General features: G+C 35.0%; 1 protein-coding gene across 1 annotated transcript; it reads right to left on the reverse strand.

Annotated features, from left to right (window-relative positions):
- Nucleotides 1-3,456: 3,456 nt before the first annotated feature.
- On the reverse strand, nt 3,457-18,246 carry LOC145563737 (nicotinamide adenine dinucleotide transporter 1, chloroplastic-like). The gene is made up of 9 exons (XM_081624168.1): nt 17,657-18,246; nt 17,401-17,499; nt 15,314-15,420; nt 8,408-8,456; nt 8,194-8,306; nt 6,154-6,248; nt 4,743-4,831; nt 4,562-4,656; nt 3,457-4,475 (listed from the first exon to the last, which is right to left on the reverse strand). Exons 1-9 carry the CDS (start codon nt 17,736-17,738, stop codon nt 4,089-4,091), a joined length of 1,116 nt encoding a protein of 371 aa, XP_081480294.1. The 5' UTR covers nt 17,739-18,246; the 3' UTR covers nt 3,457-4,088.
- Between the last annotated feature and the right edge of the window lie 5,421 nt (nt 18,247-23,667).

Genomic DNA, 23,667 nt, shown 5'->3' on the forward strand with positions numbered 1-23,667 from the left:
AATTTTAAAAAAGTAGTTAAAGTTATACGAGTAATAATAAATGGGTATCACACAAAGTTAACCAAACAAAACATAGGAAGTTAATTCATGGGAAATTCAATTTCCTATATACCAAAAACAATTTTAGAATTTCCTAGGCAATAAAATTTCCCATACATTATAACTACCTACAGGTATTTAATTCTCTTATGCAACCAAATGAGGCCTTAGTTTAGACATATCAAAGAGGTTCATTTCATAAGAGTTGAGTGGAAAATTACAATAATTGGTACTGATATATTTTAAAAAAAAATAAAAATAAAAAAAAAAAAAAAAGGTAACAATCACAATTATTGACATTTTAGTGAATGAAAGATACTCATTAAATGAAAGATGAGGAATGAGAGAGAGCAAAACATCTAAAAAAGGAAATTCTCAATGGTCATTTATTTATTTATTTATTTTTTCCTCAATGGTAAACACTAAAATATTAAATTATCTTTGATAATCTATAATTTGTAAAACTAATATAGTGGTAACATTAGTTAAGCATTTTAAGGAAATACTCCCTCTCTCCCTTATGGCCAATTTTAAGTCCCAAAATGATACTCTCATTTGCTTTTTTTCAAGTACTATTAATATTAATTTTTTACCAAAATTTCCTCCAATTTGCAACAATATTTGTGCAAATTTAACTTTTTCATGGTTTCAAAAAAAAAAATAATAAACTTTTCCGTGTAAATTTTGTTTTTCCATGTACTTTTATTACTTTTTCTCTTTATTTTTTTGCATACCCAATACTAATTTAACTTTCCAATGTACTTTAACTACACCCTCCGTCCCTTTATTAAAAGTCTATTTCTAATTACTCACATAATAAAGAGAAATAGGTTTCTAATAAAGGGACAAAGGGAGTAGTTATTATTTATGTTTATTAATTCCCGTAAAAAAATTGTCCATAAAAGCCTATCATTAAAGGACGGAGGGAGTATTAACATTGGTTAATGTTTTACAGGGGAGAGAAAAGAGAAATGCTTAAAATACCCCTATTTTTAAAATTTTTTAAAAAAAAACACACACACACAACCCACTTCTTGCCCCTTCCCCCAACCCAGCCCCTGCCTACCCACGACCCCGGTGCCGCCGTCACCCCCACCGGTCATTTCTTCTCGCTCTTTCACAGCACCAGTGTCTCTATCACCACCTTGACCACCACCCTTCCACCCAGTTGAAACCACCACCCAATTCCCCTGCTCCCGGCCAAAATCCTAACAAATCCATCAGCCGAAACCGACGCAAAAACCATAACAATACTCGGAATTTTTATATCCATTAAAAAGAGATTTGAGCTCAACAGAGTTGGAATTTGAATTTATGTGCAAGATTCGAAGGTAATTGGAGGAAGTAGCGAGATAATCGGGTTTGGAGCAATCGAGTTGAACGACGACGCAATTTTGGGAGTGTTCGAGGAGGGAGCAATTGCGAGATGGTTTTGAGTAAGGGGTTGTGGGTTTCGGGTTAGCCTATATTTAGTCAGTATGGGGTTGATCGGAAAATGGAGTCGAAAGGGACGGGAATGGGGAGAGGAAGGTGGCCAGGGGAAGGAGATTGGGTGGTTGGGTCGAGCGATAGGGGAAGGGGATTGGGTGGTTGGGATCGGCGGACGGTACCGATGAGGGTTGTTTTAAGGGGTTTCGTGGGAGAGGAAAGGGGATCAGTGGTTCATGAGAAAGGGAGACGCGACAAGGGGATGGGGAAGGAGAGTCGGCGCTGGAGGAGCTGAGGGTGGCCTGGGCACGGCCGACGCGGGGGGCAAGGTGGTTGTGGCTGGGGGAGTGGCTGGGGTTGTTGGGATATTTTTCTAAAAAAAAATGTTTTTAATAATTTAATTATTAGAAAAAAAAAAGAAAAATTTATTCTCATAATCCCACCTTTTACCGGTTCGCTGTTAATAATCCCACCTTTGGATTATTATTTAATAATCCCACCTTTATAGGAAATCTTCTTCTATTGGCCTCTTTTGACCGGTAAGTTGTACATTAGGTAAATTCTTTCTTTTTTTAATTTCATTGGTCAAAAAAAAGAAAATTTTTAAAACAAATTCTGATCAAAATAATTAAAAAAAAGTGTTTTTGTAAAATAAAAAATAAATAAAAATCCCAGCCAACCCTCAACGACTACCCTAACCCCCCCAACCTCTAGCAGCCCCTCCTCCTCGACCACATCTTCGGAACCCCATCCCCGTTGCCGGAACCCGCATCCCCACCACCGAAACTCCAGAACCCCTATTCCCACCCCTACGCAGCAAAACCCAGCCCTTAATTTCAATGAATTAAGAAAAAAAAAAAAGTAAAAACCTTCAAGAGCAGAAGAGATGGCTTGGGTAGGAGTTTCGGCGGTTAAAGGGGCTTATTGGCGGTTTTTGGCGGTGAGAGGACGTTTTTGGCGTTTTTCAAGGTGCTGGTTATATATGGTGGTTTTGGGGTTGGGATTTGGATTAGGGGTGATTTCGGGGGTGCCTTTTAGTCGGCTAGGTGGGGGGTCTGGCCATTTTCGAGGTTTTAGGGTGGTGGCCGGCCGATTTTTGGTGGGACTAGGGTGAGGGTTTGGGTTTCACGGTGGGTAGCGGTGGCTGGTGGGTATTTTTGTTTTCTTTTTTTAGTTTTAATGTTTTTGTATTAATTTTTTTTCATCTAATTACAAAATGACACGAGACATATTAACTTCTCAAAATCGGTTACCAACAGGTTAGGGACAGAAGAAGATCCCCTATAAAGGTTGAATTATTAAATAATAATTCAAAAGTGGGATTATTAACAGCGAACCGGCCAAACGTGAGATTATTAGAATTAATTTTTCCTTAAAAAAAATACAAAAAACAAACCATGGTAAATAAATGATTAAATTTATTAACTAATGTCACCATTGAATTGATAACGGTAATACATGAGTAACAGATATAATTGAAATGTACTGTTTACCAAAGAGAAAATTTAAAAACATGTGAGCACCATTGAGAATTAAAAAAAAAATACTCCCTCCGTCCCTTTATTACATGCCTATTTCTCATTTTGCACGGGAATTAAGAAAGTTAAAGATTCCTTAAAACTAAAAATTGGGAGTACAAATATGCATGTAGGGTTAGAAAGAGATAGAGAGAAAGAAAAAGTGATTGAGAATTAGGAGAGAGAAAGTATTGGGAATTGATGTAAAGTACAATAAAGAAAAAGAAAATTGATGACAAATCATCAAAACAAGAATAATATTGGCAAAAAGTACAACTTATAAATAGAAATAGGCACTTAATTTTGGTCACCTCAAAAAGGAATACAGGCATGTAATAAAGGGACAGAGGGAGTAAAAAAAAAAGTTTAATTTTAGTGAAACGGGGGAAGTATTTTAAATACTGGTAACAAGAATATTCTAAACAAAAACTGAATATAGGAAGATTATTAGTGAACAAAGGGAGCACATAAATCAGCAAAAGATAAGAAATTTGCAATTTCTAGCATAACATTCAAAACAAATGTTAATAAAATTTTCCAGCATTCACAACAACGAAAGAATGTAAACATGTACAATTTGAAATGTTGCATAAACAATTTTATGCAATTAGCCGCAAATGCACAACTGTACAATCACAATAAACAGATATACATGAATCTTGAAAAAGAGGGGAAAAGGAAACAAGTAATAGAGAGAGCAGAAGAAACAGTGCCGATGGCACGCGAACACTTAAAGTTTAAGCCGAGCAATATGTTACAATGGTTCTCTATGTTAGAGATATTAGGGAAATCCATGTTCCTAATATTTCTTACACTATGATTTCGTCATCATCAATACTCAGGCCTCAGGGCACTTGCCTGGATTCCGCGACCTATGCGTCAGTCAGAACCTAAGTACTAGAATAAACTCAATCAGGGTTTCCCTGCCACCAGAATAACAGAAGTCACCCAAGAGAATATTCTCATCACCAAATTGGAAATTAATTGCTTTCATTGTTCCTGAACTTCAGTATTAACTGTTTTACTTTCTGTACGCACTAAAGTTTTCAATTAATGAAAACTGTTTCTTTCCTGCATTACAGACTTGCAACTATCAATCTATCACTATCTCGCCGTCAACTGGTCCTTACTCACAGGGATTGACGGTGCTCTACTATTAGGTTGGTCCTGTGTGTGCTCAGAACCAGAGCCACTCTCTTCTTCACCCTTCACACTACATTGAGGCTTGCTATGATCATCAATATTAGATTGGCTTATTGGTGTCTTTGTTGCAGGAGTTACTAGCTGCGTCAAAAACCTAAGAATCATCTCATAACTTGTAAATGTAATGACAGCATTTGGGACTGTTCTCATTAGGTTAGTTGCACATCCACGGTAAAATCCAGCTAGACCTTCAGCTAGGAAAACCTTACGGACACAATCAACAACCCCAGAGTAATGAACTTCACGATTACGAACTTGCCCTTGCTCCTGAAGCCTAGATCGGACAACCTGATAAAGCTAAAAAAAGTAAGGCAAAAGCCAAAAAGTAAATTGCTAAAGTGCAAAAAATGTAAGGACTGCGATCAGAAACAAACCTCATGGGGATAAGTCAACATTGAAGCTACTATCTTCGACGATGAAGAAGCTATTGCAACATCCCCTGTACTAAGCTTGTCAACAGTTGTGTTTTCTGCAAATCAAACAGTGCCAAGTTGAGCAGAACAGCGAGCACTTTAATAAAAGGAATATGGTAAGGAGAAGAAGTTTTTGTAATACCCCTGGTCGCCAAATAGAACTTGATTCTTTCATATGCAGGAAACTGGATGGCGACATGACTTATCCCTGCCAATGAAGGCAAAAGCCCACTGTTCAAACCAATTACTCATCAGTATCAAGAGGTAAAAATAACAAAATTTCCAAATATTTCAGTGTCGATCAATTATAAAAACAGTATACAATAAAAAACTTGTTCTACAATTCACCAAATTAACCAACTTCCAAAAACAAATTTCACACATTTCACCAGTTTCAATTGATACAGCACTGAACATTTTTAGCTGATGGAACAAAGCTCATAGAACAAATTGAACTAAATTAATTAATCAGAAATACATAGGCCATCCTAACCAGATACCAGACAAAGATAACTGTAAAGAAGGCAATATCATCCCCAATATATGAACAGAAATATCAATGCTTATACTTAGCTACCCTCCATCCATACATAATGATCCCATTTCATAAGTTTACACAACAACAATATTCAATGCTTTAACTAATATCCTATTTAAGCTGGGACGACCAGATGGCTGCACCTAATCTCTGCGATAACAGAGAAGATGTTTATAATAATTAATAACCTTATGACCCAAAATGCAATAAACGTTACTTCAATATAAAAAAAAAAACTTTATAACCCAAAATGAAACAACCGTTTACTCCAGATAAATAAGAATAAAGCAATCAGTCATGTTGATGCAGTCCAATGTAGCATTAGTACAGGCACATGCTAGTGTAATCTAAAACCAAAGAACACTGAATTTTTAATTGTATTGCAAAGGGACAAAAAACCAATACAAAGGTCAATAGACTATTTATTCTTTATAATGAAAAAAAATGAATTGTGTTAACAGCTAAAAGAGGACAAGCTGTCCTTCAACAGAAAAATCTAGAGCTACAGATGAACAAAATCTCTTTGAAACTCCTCAACTGAGGAACTCTTAAAAGCACCAAACTCCTAAGCCCAAAGTGACACTAAAGAAGTGACTTTGTCCCACCACAAGTCAGAGGACAAAGAAAGTCAAGAAAAGATCAGGGAGTTTCGCTCCAACCACACCTCATAAATATTATGAAAGCTTTGTGAGTTTGTGCCTATGAATTCTACTGGTTACGTGATTCAAATTTCAGTTTAAACTTTACATGTTACACTGCCACTGAAATAAGTTTTTTGCAATTTTAGAGTGAAGCCAGCATGTGGAAAAGAAGATTAGTGGGTAGGAAGTAGTAGATAGGTAAAAGAATTTGTTGTGAAAACATGCATGAAAAGAAAAAAGCCAATCATGATAATCACTCTCCACATAAAACTGAGGACTATTTTGAGACACGGAAGATAGAATGTAAAAATTATTTTGAGATGAGACATGAGAAACTAAGTAGAATATTGCTTCAATTATTCTATATATTTTACCTGTACAACCCTCGAATTCCTTCTTCACGAGTAATCCTTGATAAGGCAGAAAGTATGCTTTTATATGGAATTACATCTTTCCTCATTCCCTGCGTCTGAAATTCACTAAGCTTAATGATCAATCATAAATTCATAATAGGTCCCACCAAAATAAATATATTAATCGGAGTTTTCTGAAAGACTGAAACAATAAATGTATCAATACCTGATACATGTAGATTGCAAGCTTTAAAACAAGTGGCAAACAATTACCCATTGAACTCAATAAACTTATAAATTAGTATTTACCCTATGTCAAAGAATCCAGTTTCAATTTTCAATCATCAATGGGAGGAAAAAAATAAAATAAATTAAAACCCAAACTTGATAACTAATGATTTGTTCACTCAAACGTAGATTTTATTTGACAAATTCCACTTTGAAAAAGCTCTTTCTGACCACCCAACAAAAATTGTTGCAGAAATGCTATCATCATCCAAGAAAAACAACAATCTTTTGAACAATAATTCAAAAATAAAAAATCAAACAGACATAGTTGGAAGACATTCACATAATCATAGGAATGTCTGCGTTCATAGTTGGAACTTGGAAGACATTCTCATAACCCGAATACCCTCTTCTTACACAGTGTTAAATTTTTTTTTTTATAGAAGATAGAAGTTATAAATGATATAAAAGGGACCTACTTAGTTCAAAATAGATGAAGCATGAATGTTTACTCACATGATACAAATCTCAAGTCTGTATATACAGAACGAGTATTTACCTAGTTATTAAATGTTTACACTTACTATGCATTATATTCACAATACTTCTTAATGAGATCTCAAAATCAAATAAATACCCACTTTGACATGATAGATTTTCACACCCAACACCAATCACTAACAGCACTGGTCTAGAGCACAGCACATACAATAAATTCTTCCCACAAATATTTTCAATCTAAAATAACATTAATACTAAGAAGCTATTTGTTGAATACATAGTACTCCCTCCGTCCTACACTGATAGACTAAATTTCTATTTTGGAATGTCCCAAAATAATAGGTCACTTTTTATGTCAAGTAAAGTACAAGTATGGAACATCCTGTATTACTCCAACTTTCTTTTTTCGATTTAATATGTAGTATCATGATAAGATGAGTTATCAACAATTCTACAAATTAGCAAGAATGATTAGGATTTTGAGTGAATACCTTAAGAATGATCTCTAACCAAATGTGGCCAACTAAAGTGGGATTGAGGGAGTATATTTTAAATAGGTTATAGTTACTTTTCATCTAAGCATATGCCACTATCCAAAACATACTTAGCATTATATTGGGAATATGTAATTCCCCTCCCTCATATTCCCAAATAATGTAACTCTCTCACAAAATCTGGCACCACCTTTTTTTTGAGAGAAAGGAGCAATTGTCGGAAAATATGCAATAATTGCTCCTCTTCGCAACCTTAACGCCGACATCAAACTAACTTCGGCACTTACTATTTTTGAAATTTCTACTCCTTCCACCCCGTAGTATTTGCTAGGTGTTTCCATTTGGATGGTTCTAAAAGGCTAATATCCACATTAATTGATTGTCCACAAGTAAATTTATAATTAATGCAAGTTTGAAGGTATCTTGGTATCAAGGAAGAATAGTTTACTCTGTAATTTCCAAACTAATGCAATCAAAATTGATATCAAGGAAGAATAGTTTACTTATGTGAGAATACTTTCGTCTGTTTCAAATTTTAAAAGCATGTTTACATGATCTTGTACGTTTTACGAATTTATTAAAAAAATAATTGTTGTCCCAAGAGACAGGCTTGTAAGGAATTTCAGCCCATACAAATCAATATCAGCATTTTTAGATTGCCAAACCAATATCGAAATTGTAAGGAATCATCATGTTTCAGCTTTCACCTAATACGATCAAAGGTCAAAAGTTAAGCAACAAAATTTCCATACAGAAGTCAATGGGGGCGACCATGTGCTTAGTGCACTGACCAAGTTCAGAACACATAGCACTCAATAAGACCAATCATCATACTTACTTGGAGTCGGGTCTTCACTACCCACAGGGGATTAGCTGCGACAGCTGTAGCAGCTCCAGCACCAGCAGCAGCAACCATATTTCTACCAATTGTAAGCTGACCATTACCATGCTCTATGTAAATGGAAATAATTTCAGTCGTAAGAAACCATAAACAACATAAAGTGAGTGCAAATACTTGTAATTAATTCTATAAGAAGTGTCAATGCACCAACCATCTGTTTGCAGTAAACCTTTAAGGTGCTCATAAACAGCAAAGTATACCTACATATGAAATTAACAAATATGTCATTCAAAAAAAATTGAGGTGTGTATATAGAGCATGTATCTCCACATAGAGCCACAAAAAAATAGAAATGGAGGCATTAATACGGACAGTGCATATATATGCCAGAATAAAAAAAAATAAAAAAAAAATAAAAAATTGGATGCAATAAACCTACTCTTTTGATATTAGATAGAGAACTTTAACTAATATAGCATGAAATCTGATTAATTACCAGTTTTATCAAGCAAATTACATAAAGGTCAATACCTGACGTATAGATAACTGTTGCTAAGGAAAGAGCAAAATAAAAATCAGTTTAATGTACAACGATACTGATCTCATATATAAGGAAAAGAGACTTGAGATCCAAATAAAACAAAAAAATAATAATCACAACTTAAACTAAGAAATATTGCTAATTGTAACATGCAAGTAAACTTTTTAAAAAAAAAAAAAAAAAAGGCTACTAATTACTGTCAATGAACCAATTTCAACATATTTTAGAACATAACATCCATTTAGAATCCTCATGCCCTGATTTTATTTGGAAACTCAGGGTAGTATGATGTGATGCTATGACAATGTCCATAGATTTTACCATCACAGAAAGCACCAAAGCTCTTAACATCAATCCATGGACATTCCTTCAAACAAAATTTCAACTCCTATCACTTGATTGTGGTGCTAACTCCATCAATGACCTGATGAAGTACCACATGTGCTATAAGGGTGGAAATTGAGTTCAGAGAATTAAACAATAAAGTTAATGCAATAGCAATTTTTCCAAAAGACTGTCTTTGAAATCCACAAGTGACATCCATACTTTATGCCAGGCCAATCTTCTTATTAGCCAAAGGTAACTTAAGAATAGGATTGCGGGTTATTAAAAGAGTTGGAGCCGTGTGAGAAGCACGCAAATGGCATGATGGGAGGAGTAACACATTCTTTTTCCATTTTCTTGAGTTCTAATATATGAACTGATAACCAAGGTAAATATAGCAGTTTTAAAAAGGAAAAGGTAATCCCTGCCCCATGTTGACTGAAGGTCCAACAAGGAACGTAGCAAAGGTGATTAGAACTTTAAAAACAGACGTGAAAAGAAAGTGAGCAGAACATAGGAAAACGGAGGGAGTACAATAGAACAGCCACCGTCTCCCTCATTCTATATAATAATCTTAAAAATAAAAAAAATTAAAAAAAAATTAAAAAAAAAATAAAAAAAATAAAAAAAAAAATTGAAGAAAAAGATGAAATAGAATAAATAACGGAAATCACGTATGTGCCATTAATGTCTAGATATATTGACACATTGCAAAGCCAATCAACTAAGCTACATAAAACAAAAGCTCTCATATTGTCCTTTTCCCCAAAATTTACGGTTAACGAGAGTGGTATTGTTTGTGCAATTATCACTCACTTACAACCATGCCTAGAAGAGATATGCACGTGAGTGCGCAAAACACACCTAAAGCCTAAAACACGATACACACATTAAGAATGAACTTCAAAATATGTTAATAACTTCCAAAAATGTACCAGATTATTTCTGTGAATGCATAACTGCAGATGAGGGGACAAACAATATGCATATATCTCCTCAAGTACATGAATTGGGGCACCCATGCTTGTTTAGGAATCAACTTTGATCCCATGTTGCTTAACTCGCTAATCCACCCAACCCAAAAATAAATTAAGCTTGGCATCACTGTGGTTTTCTGTTTTTTGGTTTTTTGTTTTTTAAAATCATATGATATATGTCGTATAATAAATCAAAAATTAGTCAAACATATTAAGATCATGATAATTTTGAAAACTGACAACAGAAAAGTGGAAACACCTTTTTTTTTTTTTCCTATTTTTAGTTTTTTGTTTTTTAAAAAACAAAAAAAAAAAAAAAAAAAAAAAAAAAAAAAAAAAAAACGATGCCAAACAAACCCTAAGAAATTTGGTTCATGGTACTAGTGCATTTTGATTGTTAACTTTTCTCATTATACATCCATAAAAACTAGTTTGTCAAATTTAAATAAAACAAAATATGATAAATGTTTTATAAGTTTTTATGACTAAATAAAATATGTAAGAGATATGGAGGGAGCATCTTTCATTAAGCCATTTCCACAACAATATGGGATATGAGGTTTTTGCATCCAACAATCAACAATTACCATTAAATACAGCTCCCTCATAGATTTAATTTTTTATCCAAAGAATTGTTCTATAAAATGGATAGAAAAACCGACGTCATGTACAATGTAATTGATTCTACTAACAAGTTGGATGTTAAAAAAATCATACCAAGAATTTTTCATTTCAAACACTTCACCAAATAGGAATGTAGATATTTGGAGGCAATGTATAAAAACGCTCAAAAGCACAAAAACTCCGCAACCCCAGAGATAAAGAAACACTGAAACAGGGTTATTGTAGGCCAATGACAACCAGTGTAAAACTTTGCCACAATGATTGAGAGTAGTACCAAGATGGGTGACATCATGGGAAATCCTCATGTTGGTTCATGTAGCCTACCTCACTTATGGAATTAAGGCATTCAAACAAAAGAAAAAGAAGAGCACAAAGGCATTTCGAAGTTCCATAGGAGTGCCTTAGTGCACTTCGGTGTACCTCGTTGAAGTGAGGTGCATATAATAAACAATTTTTAAAAAATTGTAAAAAAGATGTAGTGCGACACAGAGGTGCGACTTAATGCATCTTAGCTATGGTTCATCAAAATCACTACGACTAGACCACAAAAGGTCGTGACCCCAAATGCCCTCAATGCCTAGGCGCGCTTTTTCATACATTGTTTGGAGAAAAATTGGAGTCATGGATATTGAGGATAAGATAAAGGAGAATTGATTAAGATGATTTGGGTATGTGAGACATCCATCGGAAGATGCACCAATAAGGAAATTGACGGGTTAAGGTAATGGAGATCTTAAGCGTAGTCGAAAAATACCAAAGATGACTTGGGTGAAAGGACTGATGTAGCAATAGATAGAAGTGAATGGAGGACGATATTTATCAGTTCTCAACTCAAGCATCAGACCTCATTTCTTGGGAAATAAGGCTTTGGGTTTATTGTTTTAACACTAGATGACCAATAAAAATCTTATATGGAAATTTTGAATCTTAAGATCCATATCATTCAATATAGCAAGGGCAAATCAACTCCATAAAATACCTATGGATTTGATTCTTCTTCTTCTTTGTTTAGAACAATAATTGGATTTGATCCAACTTTCCTTTCAAAAAGCTCAAAGATAATTACCTTTAAAATCTTGGATTAGAAACAATCACCTAATTGTTCACTAAGTAATTTTTTATATAGAGAATTTTTAAAATTGTTCTCAAAGAAGACTATAAAAAGACGATAACATCAAGGAAAAATTAGAAAATAACACCACAAATTTCACAAAAAATGGATTATAACACCACAAAATCACAAACTTTTATTATAACACCACAAAAAAATCCAAGAATTGGATTTCACCACCATGTAACAGATTCTTGGATGGAATTCGTTAGTGGGGCCGTACAAGACACATGCCAAGTGTCTAGTGGTTTAAATAAATATTTTTAAAAAAAAAAGAAAAAAAAACTAACCTAGCCATCCCACCACCTCTGCACCACCTGCCTCAACCGCCGACTGCCGCCGGCATCCATTGCCCCCTCAAAATCCGAAGAAACCAACCCCTTTAACCGCCACTCCACCACTTCGCCCCCTCCCCCTCCCCGAAAACCACCTTAAGCCCTCCAAACCACCGCAAAAACCATCCCTAACCGCCGCAAAATCCACCCCCCTTTTTCGAACTGCCGCGAAATCGACACCCATTTCCCCCATTTTTGCGAAATCGGCGGCCGAAATTGACCAATCGAGGGCTGTCATGGTCGATTTTGGCCGTTTTGAGGGTGAAAGGCAAGGGAGGGTGGTTTTCGGGGTTGATGTTTGTTGTGGTAGGTGATTAATTGCGGTGGGTATGTGGTGATTTGTGGCGGTTAAGTAGGGTTGGGGTGGTTTTCGGGGAGGGGGAAGAAGGGAAGGGAGAATTTCGCCGGTTTTTTTTGGGGGGGGGGGGGGTTAGGCGTTGGAGCGGCTGGAGAAGGTGGTGCTGGTGGTGGGGTTGGCTGGGTTTAGGTTAGGGTTTTTTTTTAAAACCAATGTCTTATTAACACGTGTCCATCGTGGGTCCCTTTAACGGATTACATCCAAAAATCCGTTAAATATGGTGAAATCCAATTTGTTTGTTATTTTGTGGTATTATAATTAAAGTTTGAAAATTTGTGGTGTTATAATCCAACTTTTGAAAAATTTGTGGTGTTATTTTCTAATTTTCCTAACATCAATTTTGCTGAATTTCCCCCATTTAGGTAACTATCATAATCCCCACTGCCTTAGCCCACAAAGAAGTTAGATAAGCTTTTTTACTTATATCTTGCAAATTAGAGCTTCTCACCATGAAAAGTCAAGTGAATGTAACTCTGCTTAGGATTTACTTTATATACTTGAATTACTAATTAAAAAAAAAAAATCTTCCCTCTGGAATTATACATCATAGATTAACGATAAGTATGGGGCCTTGTGATATAATCCATTCCCACAATTCTGTTTGCCAATTCAATAGGCTACAATTTCCAACTTCAAATTCTAATAAAACCACCTAATCAGTATTCTTCAAAACCCATCCAAATTTGTCTCCATTATTTATTAATCCCCTTTCCTACAATTCTTGGTATTTCTAAGGTCATGTCCAAATTACATTATCTGCCAAGAAATTTAACAAATGGAGATGGTGCGTTAACATCGTTACATTTTGGGTAATAAATAGCTAACAACCGGAAAAAATGAGTCATAAGGAAATTCTATAGGTCCCATATCTACAAGAAGACAAAGATAACATTTTCACATATATTCACTTTATTTTGTCTTACAATACTTACTGACATCACTTTAAGATGATCTTAAGAGCCCGTCAAAAAAAAAAAAAAAAAAAAAGAAAAAAAAAAAAAAAAAAAAAAGAAAGAAAGATAATCCGAAGAGTAGTCCATATTCCAGAAACAAGCAGGACTTTATCGCTGCTATCTGTTTTTATGATCGATTATAAGAGCATCATAGAACCCTAAGAAAACCTAGCTACACATGCAAATTTCTTTACACATATATATAAATATGTACATAAATGATAAAGCCCTATTTTCCGGTTTCTCCCACTAAAAAAGGTCCTGTTCTCCACCTGATTTTACTAGACTGGAATCAATTTTGACAGATGGTAACTGACTGTTACTGATCCCAACTTATTTTTACTAATTGAAAATAATTATTACTGATTCACTAGTACACTTTGTTATAGAAAGTTACTGACCAAAACTGATTTTTACTAAACTTTCACTGAATATATTACTTCCTCCATTTTTTCTAGTTGGGCCGTACTTTACCCTTATTATCCTACATTTACCCCCACCCAATTTTGAGAGGATAGGAGTACTGTTGTCTTTTTCCTTCTTTTTATCACATCTCCTTATTATGTGTGCCAAACAAGTGCGTCAACTAATAAAGAACGGAAGAAGTTTTTTATAAGAAGAGAAAAAAGCCTAAAGAGATCAGATGCCGCAGCAAGCAATTGGCTATATTGGTAAATTATAAATCTTCTGGTGCAAAAAGGCAAATGGAGTATTCAGATATCTAATATTGAAGTCCACTAACAGGAAAAAGATACAGAGAATCAAACCCGGTGCGCAACAAATGTTGTTCAAGATATTCATTATTTTCAATGTTACAAATGAATTACCAAAGTGTATGATTTGCTTGATGAAGTTAAGTAAACTTAACACATTTATTCAGATCAAAACAAAATTATTTTCTTTTTATAAATTAGTTTTTTTTATAAATAAGCAGAAAACAGAAGTACAAAAACAGAAGTCAAATTTCCCTCAAAACAGCAAAAAACAAATTACATATTAGCACAATTCCACTGAATTTCCCCACTAAATTTAAAGTCCTCCCCTGCCTTAGCCCACAAAGAAGGTAAATAAATTATTCTATCCTACAACAAAGCATTAGTTGAAGCGGTGCATTCTGTTCTAATCACAAAGCGAACTTGCAGTATATACAGAAAATAGGCTCCTCCAAATATCAATTGCCCTTTCACAACAAAGACAGACATGTGAGCAGGACTCACTATTAGCATGACACGAAATGCAAACAGCCTGTGAAATAGCCATTCCTGGTCTTCTCAAAAGGCATTAGATCATATCATTAATGTTGATTTTATAAAACACCAAGGTCCATATTAAGAGGAACACTAGCCTTCCAAACAATCTATGAAACTAGGAAAGGGGGTGCCTAGGAATAGACAAACCAAAAACTATTGCAAGTAAAATATAGTAGTTGATCCCTGATTACATTTTCTGCCCAACGACTCCCGAGTTACCAACTAAGAACGCCAATTTCCATGCAGCTTTGATTTGTAAACTGCTAAGACACCGGTAAGTAATCACAACCACATCTTACTACAAATGCAACCAAGAACTCAATTCAATGTTCAGACTGCCCATGTAAAAAATTCACAAGAAAGGAAAGAAATGATTACTATGGGATGCCAAAAAAAAAATGAAAGAAAAAAAAAGAAAAGAAAGGAGACAACTTAGCTAATTCACATGTTAATTCATATCACTGAATCAAGTGACCAAACAATAAAGATATTAAAAATTAATTAGCTTCAATAAAAGAACAAAAAAAACACTTTTTTCACCAGAACCCCAGGAACATTGTCTAGAGAGTGGGAAGTGAACAAAAGTATACAGACAATTAAAATTGTTTCATTCAAAATCCTAAGTCAACTAAACTTAAGCATACCGCCCAATTTGGAAGTAAAGCAAAAATTGTTGGAGAAAGCCCACGGTACATGCCACGAAACCCTTCCTTTTTAACAATGTCTTGAAGGCTTGAAATGATAATGCTACCTGCTTCACATATAATTTGACTTTATTAGAATAAAAAATCAAAAGTGAAGGAAAACAGTAATACACCAGCAGCATACTAAAAACAAAAACAAATAAGAGTGAACAAGAGTTGATCTTTTCACAGCAGGTGATCTGGTTCAGGTTCACAGAGATATAGTCAGAAGTAGGAATCATTTGTGTGATTTGACCCTCCAACTCATACCAGAAATTTACATTTACTAAATGAAGCCCATGCAGCCATGTTTATAAGAAGTATAAAATGACTTCAGCCCAACGAATCATGTTAGGGTACCAGCAGTAAAAAATATTTAAAACATGTTTGATTTAAATCCCTTTGCTCTTTCAATAGAACAAAAATGAATTGCATTGTCAAAATAAGCTCATTTCACCAGCAAATGAATGTTAAGGGATAGAAATCACAGTTCATGAGAACCAGATCAAGTGTTTAACTCAGAATCTCAGCAGATGTTGGCAGAACCTAGAGGTCAAAGCTCCTGAAAGAAGCACTTAGATGTTCAATTATGTTGCTGTAACCAGAAAAAGGCAAGACTTTGCAGCATAATTAGTTGATTAATCTAGGTCATGGAGATTCTGTGTAGACAATCAAGCTTAAAACCATCGCCAAAAAGCAATTGAAGTGCTGCTGGATGAATTATCAAGGTGTTCACTATTCTCCACTCTAAGATGGATTTGAAGACAGGTTATCATCAAATCCAAACAAGGGCAGGGGATGAAGTCAAGACAATCCTCTTTACACATAAGGGTATTATGAGTTTGTGGTCGTGCCTTTTGGGCTTACCAATGCCCAAGATACCTTCCAAGAATCCAAGATGATGAATAGGATTTGATCACATGAATCCTTAAAGATGCCACAATCATCAATAGCAATAATTACCAGTCAGATTGTTTGTGGTATCAGTTAAAAACTGTTCTGCTATCTAGAACAACAAAACAGCTGAAACCCAAAAACATCATTCTTCCAAACCCCCAAAGTCACTTCACCATCTCTACCTTCTATGACATCAATCAATAATGAATTACTCTTTTAACTTTTGCATTAATTTAGTGTCCAGTCATCTCAATGCCCTCTCATATATCTTTATGTTGGTGATACTACTTCTCAAATAAAAAATAAAAATTTAAAAATAAAAATAAACAATTCTCAAAAATATATCATGCAAGTTTAAATTTGAAATATGGCATCTTATAATAGTTAAGCATCCACTGTATCCATGACATCCTTATTCCAAAATAATTTATCATACAAAAAGCATTTAGAAAAAACAAAAAAAAAAAAAAAAAAAAAGCTCTAATGAATTTATGATATTGAGCACATCAATCAGATTCAATTAGCATAACAGTCATAACTAGCCAATAACTTCTCAGTCATTTTAATATAACAGAAAAAATAAATAAATAAATAAATTCCACAATTAAGTAACTTGAGTTCTTCAACTAGGCTCGACACATATGACTTATATATTAACACCTCCAAGATGAATACTATTTGAACCACATATCCTCCCATGCTCAAAACTTTTGAAGTTTAAGTTAAACATGACTCAAAAAATAAATCAAAATCGTCCATTGTATCCATGATGTACCCATGACATCCTTCTTCCAAATCAATTTCTCAAACAACAAGCTTTTATAAAACAATGGTCTCATGAATTTAACATCACCAAGGAAAAATACCATTCAAACCCTCCACCCTATCATGCTTGAAATAACCAATTTGATTAGAATCAAAATGGACAGATGAGAAAGTCCGAAAATACAAACTATCCAAACTCGTCCATTTGATCCTTCTTTAAAATCAATTTTTCATACAACATACCTTAAAAAAATTGAAAACACAAAATTTTGATCTTATGAACTTGACCACTTAACAACATTGCCCTTACTCAATTTTCAGCAATTACATTTACATAAACCACATTTAACAAAAACAAAAAGAATCAAACAAATAAATTCAATTACCTTTGTAAGCAGAAGTAGAAGAAGTGACAGGACGGCCATGAACTTGCAATCTTGTCTTAATTACATCCAATGGACACACAAATGTTGCAGCAATTCCACCTACACTTTCACAACTACTCATATCAACCTTTACACCATCAAAATTTCATTAAAAAACATCAATTTAACACCAAAAAAATACAAAAACCTAATCAATCAATTCAATTAACATGCAAAAAATGTAAAATTAAAAAATTGAGGAATTAAAATAAAGAACCTGCAGCGGCACCAGCGGCGGCGTCACAAAAAATATTCTTGCTGCCACCACCACTCTCCGACGACGGTCCACCGCCAGTCATATCAAACAACCAAATTCAACAAATTTAACAAAAAAATGAAATGGGTATTGGAAAAAAGTATTATTTATATTGCAAGAATCAAAGAATACTTGAAAAAGAGGAGAGAGAAAGAGGCATTTGGCGGGGTGAAGACGGTGCAAAGTGGAGAAAAAACTATTAAATTTGTATTTAATTTTTGGAAGAATAAGGGAAATTGATTAGGAAATGTGAGATTTGGGGAATCAGGGGTGAAAAATAATGTGAGAATTCCAAATTATCTGGGTTTTCTTCCTTTTTTCTGTTGAATCAAATCCCAAGAATGCTTACGTTTTTTCTGTTTCAATGAATTAAAGAATGGGGTTGAATGGTTGAATTTGTTGAAATGTTCAGTGTGTTTTTCGTGTTTCCTGGGTTAACGTTAAAATAATGTGATGATGAAGAAGAATTAATGACAGATTAATTATTTGAACTTATTAAATTATAATCACGATTATTTCATTACATAGGATAAGATTGAGGATTGAGTTGAGCAATATAATAGGGATAGAATCAAAGAAGGAAGTTTGATTGTACAATGACTTTATAACTTTTTGTAGCACATGTTAAAATGGAAATGTATTTGATTGTACTTTGTGCGTACTTGAAATGTGTGGATTGGCTTTGGTCATCTTTGAAGTAACATGAAACAACAATTTTATTTTCCACAATCATCAAAACTTAAGGGTTTTTTTCACATTTGCTACCAGGGAAAGCACCCTGCTTCACATTTACTACCCCTTTAATTTTTTATTTTATAAGACTACCACCCAAAACCCAACGTTATAGATATTGCTACCACTTAACGGAATCCGTTAGGATTCCGTTAAGTAGGACCCATTATTTCATTAAATAATAATTTAATTTATTAAAAAAAATTAAAACAAAAAAACTTTTTGAAAAAACTTCCCAGCCACCTCCCCTTCCTCGTCAGCCACCAACCCCCCTCCATGTGCCAGCTTTCGTCCTTCATGCCGACGCCAACACGGTCCCCCGACGCCGGCGAAATCCATCACCACCATTTCCCGAAGTCCACGCTGCCCGAAACCACCCTGAACGTGTGAGTTCGAAACCCTAAAACCCGTTTAGGGTGGTTTCAGGGAGTGGGTTTAAGGTATTGGTGCTGGTTTTTGGGTGGGGGAAGGGGAGGGGGGATCGATTCAGGTTAGGGAAAGGGGAAAGGGGTCGATTTGGGGGAAAGGGAAATAGATATTTGTGGGTTGTGGTGGTCGGGGAGACGCCAATTATGAAGGAAGGGGATGAGGGATCGCGACGGGCGTTGAGGGAAAGGGGAAATCGGTCGTTTCTGGCTCGATTCAGGTTGGGGAAAAGGTAAATCGGTCATTTCCAGCTCGATTCAGGTTGGGGTGGTGTCGGGGCTGGTGTTTAAGGGTTGGGGGTGGCTGTTTTGGGTGGGGGAAGGGATGGGGCGGCGAGGAGGGAGGGGTGGCAGTGAGGGGCAGCGAGGAGGGAGGGGTGGCAGCGAGGGTGGCAGCAGCAGTGAGGGGGGCAGCGAGGAGGGAGGGGTGGCAGTGAGGGGCAGTGAGGAGGGAGGGTGGCAGTGGCAGCGAGGAGGTGATAAGAGAAGGTGGTGGGCTGTCACCGGCGCCGGTAGAGGGTAGGGAGGTTGCCGGGTTTTTTAAAAAAAATCATGGTGGGTCAAAGGTGGCAAACGAGGAGGCAGTGAGGGTGTCCGAGGAGGGAGGGGTGGCAGTGAGGGTGATTGATCTCACTAACGGAAATTGTAACGGAAAGTGTTAAGTGGTAGCCAAATTAAAATTATGTGATTTTGTGTGGTAGTAATATCAAATAAAAAATTAAACCGGTAGTAAATGTGAAGCTAGGTGGTTTCGCTGGTAGCAAATGTGAAATTTTCCAAACTTAAGGGATTTTATATGGAAGAATGTTATGCATAACAAGCGTCATTTAAGTAATTACACATGTATAAATGACTGCATATTTTGGTATTATTGGATGATCAAATAATACCACTTAGCATACAGTGATGCTATATATGCTTATAGTGGTACCCCCTCCGTTTTTTAATACTTGCTCCATTTTTCTTGGTTACGTATGCCAAATTGCCAATGTAAATCTTTGATTTATTATATCTTTAAATTCTAACAATTGAATATTAACAATCTATTCATTGAGACGATTCCAACAAATACCCACAAGATTATATTTTTTCCTATGTATAAATCACAAACATTAATCAAAGTAGGATAAATGAATAGTGCAAAAAGTAGAAATGGAGCAAGTATTTTAAAATGGAGGGAGTATTATATATACATTCTGTTGTACTAAAATTATGTAAATAGTACCATTGAAGTTATAATGGTACTAAATTAGCTTTCAGTGGAACAATTAGCTTTTAACCCGGGCGATGCCCCGGATAATTATATGTATATTGAAACTAAATTTTAATATGATAAATTTACGTGAAATATAATTATAGATTAGTTAACATTTTTAAGTAATTACTGTTTAAGTGAGTATCCAATGTTCTCCAATTGTTCTAAGAACTCCCCTTAAATGAAAATATTTTTGGGAAAAAAACAATTAGCATGAAAAGTAATATACATTTTTGGGTTACGTAATCTAAATAGTTGTAGGGTTGTATGTTTGATCAAATGTAAGAGATGAGATTAATTTTGTTATCATATTATATTCCATATATTGCTGTTAAATATATATGCATAAAATCTATATATATATATATTAAAGTTTGGAATTTACGAATATGATTAATTATTGAAAAGGTGGTAAAAGTTGAATCATAACGATATAATAATTATGGTGATAAGTTCAAATATCAATGCTAACAAAAAATTTTGTTTGAGGAAATAATGATGATCATTAATGGTATTATTGCATGGCGCCATTTCTTATGCCGAGTAATGGCATCCCGTGGCACAATTAATGATGATCATTAATGGTATTATAACATGGCGCCACATCTTATGCCAAGTAATGGCATCACGTGGCACAATTATATGCCTTTGACGACACGTGGCAAAATTGCATGTATTGCCAATGAGTTTTAATATATATATTGATTGATATTGATGAGCATGTGGTCCCCCATCACGTGAGACAATCTGACCAAAAAATAGGTGAGACCCACCTACAGACCTCTTTCTTCCTATCTCTCTCCTCTTCTTTTTCTACCATGGTGTTTTTAGAATTATTTAATCATTGTTATATATTTACAAATTCATAACATTCCTCCATTACTACTTCCCCCAAAACTTCTATGTGTAGGATGGTGGTTTTGATGGTGGCGGCAGAGGCGTCGACGATTTTATGGTGGCTAGGCGGTGGTTCTGGTGGTCAGTTGGTAGTAATGGTGGCTGGATGGTGGCTAGGCGGTGGTTTTGGTGGTGTCAGGGTGGTTGGATGGTGGCTAGGTGGTGGTGTCGGTGGTCAGTTGGTAGTTTTGGTGGCTGGATGGTGGCTAGGCGGTAGTGTCGGTGGTCAGTTGATGTTTTCAAGAGTGGTCAAGGTAGTTAGAAATTTGGTCAAGGTAGTTGGGTGAAGAGGAATTTGGGGGTTTGAGTGATTCCCTTGGGGGGGGGGGGAGGGGTGGGGAATGAAGATAGAGGAAATTGGGGTAATGGGAGGGGTAAAGGGAATGGTTGATTTTGTCTATTATACATCAGCAAAGGGATTCATGGTAGTTGATTCCCATTCTCTTTGTTGAATACCCTCAACCAAACGGTCCCTTAATTTATTTCTCTCATTCTAGTAGACCCAACATATATTATAATTTATTAATTTCATATTATCTCTCCTCCAATTCTCTCAACTACTTTTGCATTTTACATTTTTTTAATCATCTCCTACCCCACTACCTCCATATTATTATTTTCTCCAATTTCTCCTAAAACTCCGCGTATGGAGAAATGGAGCAAGTATTTAAAAACGGAGGGAGTAATTGTTTGTCAAAATTGAAAGTGTAACACTTAAAAAAATGGTCATATTTGATAAGCATAATATTTTAAAAATACAAGGGGAGTAGATGAGGAAGTACTAATGTAGTGTTGTTATGCATTTGCAAATGCATAACAAAACAAATACTAAAATTAGGGGTGAAAGTTCGGTTTTCGGTTTGGTTTTTTGCCCAAACTGAAACCGAACCACCATATTTCGATTTATTGATTTTGCAAATTACACCGCACCACTTTAGCTTTGAAACCAAACCAAACCAAACCACCTAAATTTTGGTTTTCTTAAAAAAAAAAATACAAACCGCACCGAATTTTCCTATCAAGCATCATAAACATCAAATTTTGCAAAAAAAAACCGAACCAAACCACACCAAACAAAACCAAACCCCACCCACACCAAACCGACAATCGAAACCAACCCAACCAAACCCCACCCACACCAAACCGAAACCACCACCACTAGATTTTTTACCAAAAATAATAAAATTTACCAAAACAAGCACGGAAATTACCAGAAATCATATCATATAAATGGATTTATTAAAAATTCAAAAAAAAAAAAAATTAAAAACAAGAAAACATACCTTTTAAACCAACAATAGCCTTGAATTTCATCTCAAATTTGGTTTAAAACGATCAAATTCGACCATGAAAACTCTAGATCTGGAGTTTTCATGGTCGAATTTGACCATTAAAACCTTTGTTTTGGCCAAATTTCGCGAATTTTGTTATGAAAACCTTTGTTTTGACCATAAAAATCTTTGCTTTGATAGGAAAACCTTCGTTTTGGCCAAATTAAGCGAAATTTGTGACGTTGTGCTAATTTTGATAGACAAAGAAGAGTAAAGGCGAGGAGAAAGACAAGAAAGAGGAAAAGAAAAGAGATCAAAGAAAAGAGATAAAGAGGAGATCGAAGAAGAGAGCGAAGAGGAGAGAGAAAGAGCAAAGAAGAGAAGGGGAAAGGGGGAGAGAAAGGGCGAAAAGAGGCTAAAAGAAGATTAGTTTTTTTTTTTTTTTTTTTTTTTTTTTTTTTTGTAATATACTATGTAGAGTTGGGCTAGGGTTTTTTGGGGTTGGGCTGAAAATTCGGTTCGGTTTTGGTTTTTCGGTTTTTCATTTTCCGAAACCAAAACTGAACCATATAATGTCAGTTTCTTCATTTTGCAAACCGAAACCGAACCACTTCCGAAAAAAACTGAACCATATTGTTATTCGGTTCGGTTTTAAACCGAGTTGTTTCACCCCTAACTAAAATATTAAAAGTCACATGGAAAAAAGAGAAAGGAAGAAAGAGAAAGATGTGTGAAACCACTTATAATTGTACCACTGAAAGTTATATAATACCACTAGTTATTTAGTGATACTATATATGCACATAGTTAGTACTACTGAATGCATATATAGTACCACTGAATACAAACATAGTACCACTGAAATATTAAATGGTACTATTTGATCACCCAATGATACTATTGATCACTCAATGGTACTGCTTTAAAATCAAGTACTAAATTACGTGCAATTACACTCTTACCCCCTCGTTATGCAATTGTTCTTGCATAACAGGACTCCCTTTAAACAAGTTCGGGAGTAGATAGACTACAGAGTACTTGTGATATATATTTTAAGTTGGAAATGGGATAAAATCAACATACTTGTACTGTAATGACTAATAAAGCATTGAGAATTCTTCAAATTATAATCTTGAGTTCTTGACCCTTACTTTACTTCAATACAATGCAGAACTTATATTGAATGATGAGTATCTTGTACGAATGCATTTGTGTTATGGCTGTTCTAAAGATCATTATTGCTTATGTTTTATTTTTGATGAAATCAGTGTTTTTTTCTTTTTTGAAGGATGATAAAATCATAGTTAAGTGACACAACCAACGTTACAATTTAACACCTCCAAATTAAATACGTAGTACTTCATTTTAGACTTCAAAGCTTACGAGTTAGGA

Source organism: Chenopodium album, chromosome 10, assembly GCF_948465745.1.
Source record: "Chenopodium album chromosome 10, dcCheAlbu1.1, whole genome shotgun sequence".
NCBI lineage: Eukaryota > Viridiplantae > Streptophyta > Magnoliopsida > Caryophyllales > Amaranthaceae > Chenopodium > Chenopodium album.

Excerpts from the sequence above, each read along its gene's own strand:
- LOC145563737 (XM_081624168.1), bottom strand. The coding sequence starts at position 17,738 with ATGACTGGCGGTGGACCGTCGTCGGAGAGTGGTGGTGGCAGCAAGAAT. Across the intron at positions 17,500-17,656 it reads CGCCGCTGGTGCCGCTGCAG|GTGGAATTGCTGCAACATTT; the intron begins GTTCTTTATTTT and ends GTGAAAGTGTAG. Across the intron at positions 8,457-15,313 it reads CTTTACTTCCAAATTGGGCG|GTATACTTTGCTGTTTATGA; the intron begins GTATGCTTAAGT and ends TTTCATATGTAG.